Here is a 13,351-nt window from a genome sequence, read left to right on the forward strand (position 1 = left end):
TCAGTGGGAGTGTGGGAGTGTACCTCAGTGGTATAGTAAAGGCTCAGTATGCACAAAGCCTTCGGTTCAATCCCCCCACATGTGTACACACACAAAGTCAGACACATGGAGAAACATAAGTCAGAAGCCCAGTCTCCAAGGTGAGGCTGACAAAAAATGGAGATGATAATTAAAAAAACACTGAAGTGGGGCTGGGATTGTGGCTCAGTGGTAGAGCGCTTGCCTAGCATGGGCCGGACCCAGGTTCCATCCTCAACACCACATAAAAATAAAAGGTATTGTGTTGTGTCCATCTACACCTAAAAAATAAATATTAAAAAAATATTGAAGTGATTAAGAAAATTACAGAGGAAATACACACTTTTAGGCTACCAATGTTCCTAACTAAATTTTGACTCATGATAAATAACCTTCATGCACTTATATGAAAAGTTAATTGTAGGGCAACAGAAGGAGCTCTGGATCCCAAAGGGAACATGGCTGGCTGACACCAGTGCTCCTTCTTTTCTGGCCTACCACTCTTGGCACCCCATTTCCTCCCTCATGCTTCCTTAGGGAGCTCATTCTTTCCATTACCTTCTCTCTTATATTTCTCCTTTTGCTTTTCTTCCTAAGGCAAATTTCTCAGAAGATACTTATATCTCCAACCAACTAACCATAAACTGAATTTCAATTCTCATCACTTTCATGCTGACTTTTCTTTCTTTTTTTGATACCAGGGATTGAACCCAGAGGCACTTAACTACTGAGCCACATCCCTAGCTCTTTTTATTTTTTATTTTGAGACAGGCCTTGCTAAGTTGCTGAGGCTGGCTTTGGAACTTGCAATTCTCCTGCCTCAGCATCCTGAGTTGCTGGGATTATAGGTGGATGCCACTGTGCCTGGCCAGCAATACTTTTCCATGCGTTTGGCATTTGTAGGGGTTGCTTTAGTCCTCATTCTCTCTGATCTCTCCCTACTCCACCTTGTTGGCTAGCCTTACAGAAAACCCTCTATTAGCACTCATGACTTCACCTTCTGTGGGAATTTCAACGCTTATGTCTCTGACTTCTCCATCTTCTTCTCCTTATGCTTACTCCTGAAGTGAGAATTACCTCCCACCCCGCAATGCCTGGCTCTCTTCTTTTTTGCAATATCTCCTTCAGCAGTCTATTTTAAACTGCACCCAAATATTATTTCAATGAGACCCAACTCTTGCCCTCAACTTAGACCTCCTTTCAGAGTTCTGAACCATATTCCAATATGATTTTAGATCCGTGATCTAAAATTGAAACATGCATTCTCCTAGGAGTACACAAAGACTTTCTAAGGGTAAATGAGAAAAGATAATTTTAAAGCATCTGGAGCCTCAGGTTTTGTTTTAATATTTTTTAGTTGTAGATGGATACAATCTCTTTCTCTCTCTCTCTCTCTCTCTCTCTCTTTTTGGTGCTGAGGACTAAACCCTAGAATGCCTCACATGTGTGAGGCAAGTTCTCTACCACTGAGCTACAGCCTCAGCCCTGGAGCCTGTTTTTACATGCAGTTAAGACTGATCTGAGAATGCTTTTCCAGACCAGACATCTTGCAGGCTCATCCTTTTCCAGTCTTCCCTTTTATAACTGTCCTCCCATTTCCGAAATACAAACCAACCAACCCCACTTTTTACTCATTTTAAATTTTACCACCATGACTTGTTTCACGAGGTTAAAAACCTCCAGGACACCAAACAAAGCAAAATGAAATACAGTACAGATGTGGGTGAAATTTTCTTTAATCAAAGCACCAGAAATCTGGTAAGACTTCTGTCTTTACATTTTACCTATTTCTGTTAAGGGTAAAGAATAACATTGGAAATGAAGCATTTTGGCCCTCATTAGAGTTCTGATTTCAAATAGACCGAGAGTAAAGTAGTGAAGTAAAGATGATCTCCACCTTTGGATGCTGTTTTATCTCTGACCACTGTCACTTTGTGACTTGTGAAACTAACCGTTAAACAATAATTCAAAACCAGCTTTTATTTATATGTACAGAACAGCTGGAATTCTTTTAGTGTTTCAAATGATAGAGGATTATGTAGCAAACTGGCAAAAAAAAGATGATAGATAAAACAATGATACATTCATTGGCTATTTTTTGTTCTGGGGATTAAACCCAGATCCTCAGGGATGCTAAGCATGTGTTCCACATTGAGCTACATACACCCTCAGCTCCTTCTAGGACTATATTCATTATTCTTAGGCAATTATTTACAGTTGCTATTACAGCAAAGGAAACTGCAGTCCAGATAAAATTATGGCATAAAAGACCTGCCTTACAACAAATACAAATGATGAAGAAAAATCTTTTAAAATTTATTTGAGCTGATTTGGACTATGGTGTACAAGTATTCCTGTCCATATGAATACTGAAGTGACGATAACTTTCTCTGCACTTAAAAGTGTTTTATTTAGTAAAATATTAAAAATAGTTTGGGTCAAAAGGAGAGATGAAAACATGTTTAAGAGAGCCTACATCTTGGGAGCAAATCTTTACCTAGCACACATTAGATAGAGCACTAATCTCTAGGGTATATAGAGAACTCAAAAAGCTAAACACCAGGGCTGGGGATGTGGCTCAAGCAGTAGCGCGCTCGCCTGGCATGCGTGCAGCCCAGGTTCGATCCTCAGCACCACATACAAAGATGCTGTGTCTGCCAAAAACTAAAAAATAAATATTAAAAATTCTTTCTCTCTCTCTTTAAAAAAAAAAAAATAAATAAAGCTAAGCACCCCCCCAAAAATCCAATCAACAAACGGGCCAAGGACCTGAACAGACACTTCTCAGAAGAGGATATACAATCAATCAAGAAATATATGAAAAAAATGCTCATTATTTTTAGCAATCAGAGAAATGCAAATCAAAACTACTCTAAGATTTCATCTCATTCTAGTCAGAATGGCAGCTATTATGAAGACAAACAACAATAAGTGTTGGCAAGGATGTGGGGAAAAAGGCACACTCATACATTGCTGGTGGGACTACAAATTGGTGCAGCCAATATGGAAAGCAGTATAAAGATTCCTTGGAAATCTGGAAAACGAACTACCATTTGACCCAGATATCCCTCTCCTCAGACCATACCCAAAGGATTTAAAAACAGCATACTACAGGGACACAGCCACATCAATGTTTATAGCAGCACAATTCACAATAGCTAAACTGTGGAGCCAACCTAGATGCCCTTCAGTGGATGAATGGATAAAAAAAATGTGGTATATATACACAATGGAATATTACTCAGCAATAAAAGAGAATAAAATCATGGCATTTGCAGGTAAATGGATGGCCCTGGAAAAGATAATGCTAAGTGAAGTTAGTCAATCCCAAAAAAACAAATTTCGAATGTTTTCTGATATAAAGAGGCTGACTCATAGTGGGGTAGGTAGGGGGAACGTGGGAGGAAAATGAATTCTAGTTATGGAAGAGGGGAGGGAAGGAAAGGGAGGAGGCCAGGGATTAGCAAGGATGGTGGAATGTGATGGACATCATTATCCAAAGTACATGTATGAAGACACGAATTGGGTGTCAACCTACTTTATATATAAACAGAGATATGAAAAATTGTGATATATGTGTAATAAGAAGTACAATGCAAAAAACAAAAACAAAGTACATGTATAAAGACATGAACTGGTATGAACATACTTTATATACAAAGATATGAAAAATTGTGTTCTATATGTGTAATAAGAATTGTAATGCATTCCATTGTCATGTATTTAAAAAATAAAATCAATAAAAATAAAAGTAAAGAAAATATATTTAGAAGGATGTGGAATCAGAATTCTCATACTCTGCTAATGGGAATGTAAAATGGTACAGGTGCTCTAGAAAACAGCATGGCAGTTTCTTTAACAGGTGAAACACACAGCCAGGCACAGTGGTGCATGCCTGTAATCTCAGTAACTTGGAAGGCTGAGGCAGGAGGACCACAAGTTCAAGGCCAGTGTCAGCAATTTAATGAGACACTCAGCAGCTTTGCAAGATCCTATCTCAAAATAAAAAAACTAAATGAAAGACTGGGGATGTATCTCAGTGGTTTAAGATCCCTGGTTTTAATCCCCAGCAACAAACAAACAAACAAACAAAACAAAAAGGCAAAACTCAGAGTTATCATAGAACCCAACAATTCCACTCCTGGATATAATATACCCAAGAGAAATGAAAACACATGTCTGCATAAGAACTTGTACATTTATGTTCATAACAGCATTATTCATAATAGTCAAAACATAAAAATAAGCTTAATGTCCATCAATGATAAATAGATAGAACAGAATGTCATATACCTATACAACAGAATATTATTTAGAAACAAACCTTGAAAATATTATGCCAAGTAAAAGAAGAAAGTCACAAAAGATGACATAGAGTGATTCTGTTTATAGAAACCATCTATCTCCCCATAGAAGGTAGATCAGTGGTTGTCCAAGACTGGTAGGGAGATGTGAGGGGCAAGGTTATTGGACTGCTATTGGGTAATGGGGTTTTTTGTACCAGGGATTGAACACAAGGGTGATTAACCCAGCCCCTTTTTATTTTGGGACAGGTCTCGAAACAGTTGTATAGGGCCTTGCTAAATTGCTGAGGCTGGCCTTGAACTTGCAATCCTATAAGTTCAATTTTTTCAGATAGGGTCTCACTAAGTTGCTTAGTGTCACGCTTAGTTGCTGAGGATGGCCTTGAATTTATAAAAAAAGTCTCAGCCTCCAGAGCAGCTGGGATTACAGGCATGTGCTACTGTGCCTGGTGGGTAACAGTGTTTTTGAGGGGTGATAGAATGTTTTAAAACTGTGGTGATGTTGCACAATTCCAAATATACCACATACTACTAGATTGATTGTAAACATGTGGATGGTAAGATATGTGCATTATATCTCAATAAACTATTATTAAAAAAAAGATCTGGGACATAATTTGAATTTTTTTCCATTTGTGACATAATCGAAAATACAATTTAGTTAATTTAGATTGTGGGGATGGGTGCAAAATTTTGTGAACATACAAAAAATCCACTAAATTGTACCTTGTAAATTGATGAAGTTTATCATGTGTGAATTATATCACATTAAAGATTTTTTTAAAAACCATCTGTATTCCACTGTATCTTGACTAAGTTTGTATTGAATGTTGCAATTAAATATTATCAGGTCCAGAGTATCAAATTTGTGTCATTTGAAAGTGAGGTGTGAGAAAATGCAGTCAACTTGTGCTCAGCTGTTGTTGCTTTTGAAACTGAGACAGTTGTCATAGGGCTGTTTACTAAAGAGTTTATGTGAATTAAATTTAAAAATGTTTTTGGATAGTTGCAGATGGTCAGAATGCCTTTATTTGTTGTTTATTTTTATTTTTTAAAATATATTTTTTAGTTGTAGATGGAACACAATACCTTTATTTTATTTTTTTATGTGGTGCTGGGGGGAATAAACCCAGTACCTCATGCATGGTAGGCAAGTGCTCAACTTAGAGAGACCCTACCTGGGGGAAAAAAAAAAAAGAATGGGGATGTGACTCAGTGGTTAAGCGCCAAGTGACACTGGGTTCAATCTCTAGTACCAAAAAATAAAAAGCATATCACAGCTGGGGATGTGGCTCAGTGGTACAGCATTTACCTAGAAGATATAATGCCTTGGGTTCAGCCCCTAGCGCTCACGCACACACAAAACAGCACATCAACCATTGTGTCACAAGGCATGGTGGCACATCATGTAATCTCAGTGACTTGGGAGGCTCAGGGAGGAAGATTACAAATTTGAGGCTAGCTTCAGCAACTTAGTGACACTCTGTCTCAATTTTTCAAAAGGGCTGGGAATATAGTTCAGTGGCAGAGTATCCCTGGGTTCAATCCCTAGTGAAGGGGAAGTTAAAAAAAAAAAAAGCATTAAACAAAAAAACATTTTATAAGGTATACTGAAACCAACAGGATTTTGATTTCCCTCTTTCAAATATATTAGATATAAGGTAGAGGGTTTTTATTGAAAGATTGACAAAAATACTTAATAGCCATTAGATAGTTCCTAGTAAAAACTTTTTAAAGGGTATATTTCCTGGAAAAAGTAAAGTGAATAACTAATGATTTTGCTTATTTTGCCCAATAGCTTCCAACTTTTTGCCTCCCACGAAGTTTGACAGACCTAATTGAGTTGTCAGCTGAAAGATCATTAGAAATAATTTTTGATGACACCATGATGTGCTATCATAAAATGCCTTCCATTTCCGTCCACATGTTTATGTAAGCAACATTTCTCAGTCTTATAAGAAATAAAAACTGATTCAATTCATCCATAGATATGTGAACTGAAAAATAAAAAAATACTGTCTCATTAGGAAACATTCTCAATCAAACTTTATGCTTAAGATTTTTTTTTTGTCATTGGACCTGTATTTTATTTATTTATATGTGGTGCTGAGAATCGAACCCAGTGTCTCACACATGCCAAGCAAGCACTCTACCACTGAGCCACAACCTCAGCCCTTAAGAACTGTTTTAAATATATATTTAAGTTATCCAGTCAATTATGTATGATGAATGATTTTATTTTATTTTACCTCTAGGGACTGAACCTAGGGGTGCATTACAACTGAGCTATATCCTCAGTCCTTTTTATTTTGAGACAGGGTTGGGTAAATTGTCAAGGATGGCCTTGAACTTGCAAAATCCTCCTGCCTCAGCCTCTCAAGTCACTGAGATTACAGGTGTGTTCCATTATGTTCAGCATGACTAATGATTTTAATAATTCAAACCAGATGAAAATTCTGGCATAAAATTAGAAGACAAATATATATATAAAATTTTTTTTTTTACAGTTAAGAATGACAGAGTAAAAATTCTGTGGGGGAAAATAAAAGGAAAATATGAGTTCAAAGAGAAAATTAGAAAAGTGTAAAATACCTGACAAATAAATGGCAAACTTTTTTTTTCTTCCCTATTTCTTCTTCTTCTCTCCCCCTTGTCCTATATAGCACTGAAAACTTGGTTTATGTAACTGATTAAAAATGAACAAAACAAAACAGGGTTGGGGATGTAGCTTAGTGGCACAGTACTTGCCTAAAATGCCCATGGCCCCCACAAAAAAGAAAACCCAGAGACTGCATTTGGCATAATCAGGTAGAAAGAGCTTAAAAATAGTGCCTGTTAGAAAAAGAAAAAAATGCCAGGTATGGTGGCATATACCTGTAATCCCAACAACTCAGGAGGTTGAGACAGGAGGACTGCAAGTTCAAAGCTAGCCTCAGTAATTTAGCAAGGCCCTAAACAACTTAGTGAGACTCTGTCTCAAAAAACAAACAAAATATAAAAAGACTAGAGATGTGGCTCAGTGGTTAAGTGCCCTGGGTTCAATCCTGGTACAAAAAAAAAAAAAGAAAAAGAAAAGAAAAGAAAAAATGTTATAGATCAGCATAGAAAAAAATTTCTAGCATATAGTCTAATAAAGAACCTCAACTATATCTTAAGTATAGTCTATAATACATAGAAATTATGGGAGCAAAATACCCCCCAAATTTTATACAAACACTTCTCTTCAAGTGAGAGTAAATTAAAATACTGAATTCCAAATTTTGTGATCACATACACACAATTCTGAGGACTCTAAAATTCTTGCCCTTCAGTATGATTATTAGTACTATATAAAAGTGGTATTAGAAACAAAATGTTTTAGGCTGGAACCAAACAACTTAAAGGCTGGAAGAAATCCAAATTGCTTTGGTACCTGTTTTTGATCAGATAATTTAGAAGCTGCCAGTTTAATCTGCAAAGGCCCTTGCAGGTATCTTAATCTCATGAACCACTTCATATCCTTCACATGGAACTTTCAGTTCTGCTCTTAACTCTGTGAGAGATATTGTTGTTATTTTTATTTCTTACACTATTAATAGAGCCAACTGGTCTGTCTTTTTTTTAAGAGAGAAGGTCATGCTATGTTGCTCAGGTTGGCCCTGAATTCCTGGGCTTAAGCAATCCTCCTGCCTCAGTCTCTTGAGTAGCAGTATGTCATCATATCAAAATGTTACACACTCACAACACACACACACACACACACACACACATATACACACACACACACATATATTTTAGACATTGATTGACATTTATTTTATTCACTTATTTATATGTAGTGCTAAGAACTGAACCCAGTGCCTCACATATGCTAGGCAAACACTCTACCACTGAGCCACAACCACAGCCCCATCTTCTTTTTTGAAAATCAGGGTCTTGCTATGTTGCCCAGGTGAATCTCAAACTCATGACCCCAAGTGATCCTTTTGTCTTGGCTCCCTAAGGAGCTAAATTACAGATGTGTGCCACCATGTCCAGTTTGTCTATTTTCAAATGAACAAAAGCTGTTTTCTGTTTTGTCATTACCTCTTTTGGCATTCCACATTAATGTCTATACCTTACTGAAAGCAATGTTAACAAATTAGAAGGAAAAAATATTTAACACTTTTTTTCTTTTTTGTACCAGGGATTGAACCCAGAGTCACTTACCACGGAGCCACATCCTCAACCCTTTTATTTTGAGATAGGGTCTCAGTAAGTTGCTTAGAGCCTTGCTAAGTTGCTCGGTCTGGCTTTGAATTTACGATCCTTCTGCCTCAGCCTCCTGAGCTGCTGGGATTACAGGAGGGCGCCACTAAGCCCAGCACCACAAACACATTTTAAATAAAATATTTGCTGAGTGAATGAACCTAATGAAGGATGCATGACTCACAAACTCAGGTAGAAGTACAAAATAATCCAGTACAACTTGAATCCACACACAGGAATAACTTAACTCCTGAGCCACATCCCCAGACCTTTTTACTTTGAGACCGAGTCTTGCTAAGTTGTCTAGGCATCACTGAGGCTGGCCTCAAACTTGCAATCCTCCTGCCTCAGCCTCATAAACAGCTGGGATTACAGGTATATGCCACTCCTCCCTGCTGGAATAATTTTATAGTGGTTTTGGTTATTAAATAATTATGGATTTAATGGCAACAAGAAGTATGTTGTGGCTCAGATGAAGACAAAGTTAAAGGTACTTTATTACTGGGAGTACACCAGGGTCCATAGGTGCAACATGCAAATTACCTCCATTTCCAGAGTTGGTGTTGGGATAGAAGTAAACTCTATTGGTAAGTGAAGAAAAGCCCTTAGGCCCTAGTTGCCAAACTGTTGCACATTGGAATCACTTGAGGATTAAACAAATGAATCAAAAAACCCAAAATACAAACAAAACAAATCCCACCCTGGCTCCCAGAGCCAAATATTCTGATTTAACTGGTCTAGGTACAACCTGGGTACTGAGACTCTGGGCTTCACAGGTGATTCTAATGTGCAGAAACTCTGCTAACCACTGCCCTAAGGTTTTAAAAATATATGACTTTAAGTTATTACTTACACCTGAGGCCTCACAATCTTCAGCTGAGTGAGGATATCTTTCTGTACTCTGGGATTCGCTGTGGCAGTAAGAGCCATTACTGGAACAGAAGGAAACTTCTGACGAAGCATATTCATTCTTTTGTAATCTTGACGAAAATCATGTCCCCACTAGTTGAAAAAAATACTGCTTTTCAGATTATTTAGCTTTTCTTTATATAAAAAGAACACTAGTGAATATAAAGAACCACTTTATTCTTCAATGAAACAGTACAACAGTTCACTCAATGTGGGGTTTTCTTCGATTCTGAAGATATACAAATATATACTATTGGTAACACAAATTTAATGATTTTCTAAGACATAAAAACAGTATGTAAGCCAGGCACGGTGGTGCAGGCCGGTAATCCCAGCAGCTCAGGAGGCTGAGGCAGGAAGATCATGAGTGCAAAAACAAGGTGTTAAGCAAATCAGTGAGATCCTATCTCTAAATTATAAAAATAGTTCTGGGAAGTGGCTCAGTGATTGAGTGCCTGGAGTTCAATCCCTGGTACCCTCCAAAAACAAAACAAAACAAAACAAAAAAACCAGTATTTACCTGACTCACACAATGTGCTTCATCAATAACAAAACGTGCCAAGAGCTTCCTCTCATACAGATTCTCCAGAGTGGAAATCAGCCGGTTACTGGCACAGACCTGGCCCAGAAATACACGAGACATTTAAACCCAGCACTTGAATAGTTTTGCTAAGTTCCATTACAGTTAAGCAGTATTAAAACCCTGACATAAAATTGGCTCTTATTTCAATTCATGAAGAGAACAGCAAAAGTAATAGAAAATAGCAAATCAGATATTTTAGACATTCACCCATGTGTAGCCAACAGTTTACTTATTAAGTTACATTTTTCTGCCTCAATACATGGTCCAACACATGTTTACACTGTTAATGGGGTTACAGATATGTGTTATGTTCGTGCATGTTGTTTGGGGAAAAAAATCACATGTGTGGTATATATTGTACATATAGATATAAGTATGTATGTATTTTGTAGCTTTGTTCATGACAAGGCCCAGTAGAAATGACATCCCAGTAGCAACAAGCACATGTAGCACCCACATCTTGAAAGGGACACAGGAGGACATAGAAGCCAGCTTGATGGAACACTCTCACTGGTCAAATCTAGGACAAAGAGAATGTCAAAATACAGAATGATAATTGATTGTAACCCACTGAATAAATTAAGAATCCATGAATTCATACTGATAGAAATAAATACGTTCAATTAAAGGGAAAGCTTTTCCTTGTGATACAGTACCTACTATATTAGTAAAATCAAAATTTGGCATCCATTACAGTAATAACTGACCTGGAAAAGAGTCATCAGTGGATGCTAAGATTTGTGGGTAAAACTTTGATGTCTAGCAGGGTACATACATAATCTCAAACTATCCCATAACAGGATATCTGCTAATTACAAAGGTGGGCAGGGCTGGGAGGAGTAACTATGATGGAGAAGTCCAGCTGGTACCACCTTAACCAAGTGAACAGTCACCTAACATCAGTAATAGAATGGATCAACATCAAAGCTCTCCCAATAGGACACATAAAATCTGTCACGTCTGTGCTATCCCTGCCTCAGTGAATGGCATAAATTTAATCATGAGGAAACACAAGATAACTCAACTGAGGGGCAGTTCTCAAAACACAACTAATCTTTAGATTTCAAAATGTCAAACTCATGAAAGACAAAAGAGAGAAATTCTTTAGATTAAAGGAGAGTAATCTTGGGTTTTCTTTTGCTACAAAGGACAGCAATATTGGGGACAATGTGTGAAACTAGAAGAAGGTTTAAAACTAAAGTAATAATACTGTATGAATGTATATTTCCTCATTTTTTCTTCAAGGCCTTGCACATATTAAGCACATGGGCTACATTCCCGGTCTAATGTGCGTGCATGTCTTGATTTTGATAACTGTTCTAAGGTTTTATAAGAAAATTCCTTATATTTAGGAAATACATAGTAAAATATTTAGGGTTAAAAGAATATTATGTCTGCAACTTTTTTTTTATTTGTTCTTTTTAGATATTCTTGATAGTAGAACGTATTCTGACATGTATACATACATACATACATACATCAAGTATAACTTCCCACTGTTGTCATTGTACATTATTTGGAGTTTCACTGGTCATGTATTCATATATGAACATAGGAAAGTCATGTCTGATTCATTTCTACTGTCTTTCCTATACCCATCTTTTCTCCCTTCCCTTCATTACCCTTTGTCAAATCCAATGAACTTCTATTTTTCCCTCCCCACCTCTGCAATTTACTTTTTTTTTGTACCAGGGATTGAATTTAGGGGCACTTAACCACAACCCAGCCCTTTTTTGGTATTTTATTTAGAGACAGGGTCTCGCTGAGTTGCTTAGTGCCTTGCTACATTGCTGAGGCTGGCTTTGAACTCTCAATCCTTCTGCCTCAGCCTCCCAAACCACTGGGGTTATAGGTGTGCAAAACTGTGCCCGGCTACAACTTACTATTTTTTTTTTTTGGGTGGTGCTGGGGTTTGAGCCCACGGTCTTGTGCATGTAAGGGAAGCACTCTACCAACTAAGCTATATCTCTAGCCCTGCAACTTACTCTAAATCAAATTTTTTTTTTTAAATATTTGAGAGAGAGAGAGAGAGAGAGAGAGAGAGAGAGAGAGAGAGAGAGAATTTTTTAATATTTCTTTTTTAGTTATCGGCGGACACAACATCTTTGTTTGTATGTGGTGCTGAGGATCGAACCCGGGCCGCACGCATGCCAGGCGAGCGCGCTACCGCTTGAGCCACATCCCCAGCCCTAAATCAAATGTTTGAGGAAAAAAAATAGAAAGAATGATAAAGTAATTAGAGTGAAATGTTTTCCTTTAGGGTTTCTGGGTGAAATGTTTACAGGAATTCTTTTTTTTTTTTTTAAGAGAGAGAGAGAGACAGAAAGAATTTTAATATTTTATTTTTTAATTTTCGGCGGACACAACATCTTTGTTTGTATGTGGTGCTGGGGATTGAACCCGGGCTTCATGCATGCCAGGCGAGCGCGCTACCACTTGAGCCACATCCCCAGCCCTATAGGAATTCTTTGCAATATACTATACATCAAAAATGATGTCAAAGTTTTAAAAATATATAATTCTAGTGGCTTTAAATATTATATTTAAAAATAATGATATAAATACACAAACCTTCTCTGGAGTAACATATAGAAGTTTTATAATTGGGTCTTTTTTTGATAACTGGAGATAAATACTTGTAGCTTCTGAGTCAGTCTTATCACCTGTCAGATATGTAGCTGGAATCTAAGTGTAAAAGTAACAAACATTTAAATTTTATACATTAATCTGACAAGAGTTTATTTACTTTTAGGTTTTATAAATATTTTATAAGTCATATCAGATCTATCAAAGGAAATGTATCTCACTACAATAACAAATAATGAGGACACACATTTTAGAAAAACCCTTATTAAGTATAACTTACAACAGCCTTCCCATTGCTTATTAACTTTTCTTTTTTTAATACTTATTTTATAGTTGTAGTTGGACATAATACCATTATTTTATTTTTATGTGGTGCTGAGGATCGAACCCAGGGCCTCACAAATGCTAACTGAGTGCTCTACTGCTGAGCCCCAGCCCCAGCCCCAGCTCTACTTATTACCTTTTCTTTGATTTACTTTTCACATTTGTAAATAAGATAAATATGAATTTAGTGTCCAAGAGATTTGAGTCCTATGTATGGCTATATTAATATGAAGAATATAGTAGAATGTAGTCATATATTTCCGTCAACTGAGCCCTGAAGAAAAAGGATATATGTATGTGGGCATGCACATATGCATGCACTTCAAGACACTGGAAAGAGAACCATGCTGATCCGGCCACCGTAACAAGAGAAATCTCTTTATATTAGTAAAAAAAAAAA

The 13,351-nt window shown here is 37.0% G+C and overlaps 1 protein-coding gene across 1 annotated transcript in view; it reads right to left on the reverse strand.

The window, feature by feature from the left end:
• Positions 1 to 13,351, reverse strand: part of BLM (BLM RecQ like helicase) — a 103,896-nt gene that overhangs the window by 29,249 nt on the left and 61,296 nt on the right. The window contains exons 10-12 of the mRNA XM_081292420.1: positions 12,613 to 12,726; positions 9,979 to 10,077; positions 9,403 to 9,551 (exon numbers count right to left, since the gene is read on the reverse strand). Of these exons, the coding sequence (XP_081148546.1) occupies positions 9,403 to 9,551; positions 9,979 to 10,077; positions 12,613 to 12,726 (362 nt within the window). The remainder of the gene's footprint in view (positions 1 to 9,402; positions 9,552 to 9,978; positions 10,078 to 12,612; positions 12,727 to 13,351) is intronic.

The sequence above is a fragment of the Spermophilus citellus genome (assembly GCF_964194105.1).
Source record: "Spermophilus citellus genome assembly, chromosome: 4".
NCBI classification, from domain to species: Eukaryota; Metazoa; Chordata; class Mammalia; order Rodentia; family Sciuridae; genus Spermophilus; species Spermophilus citellus.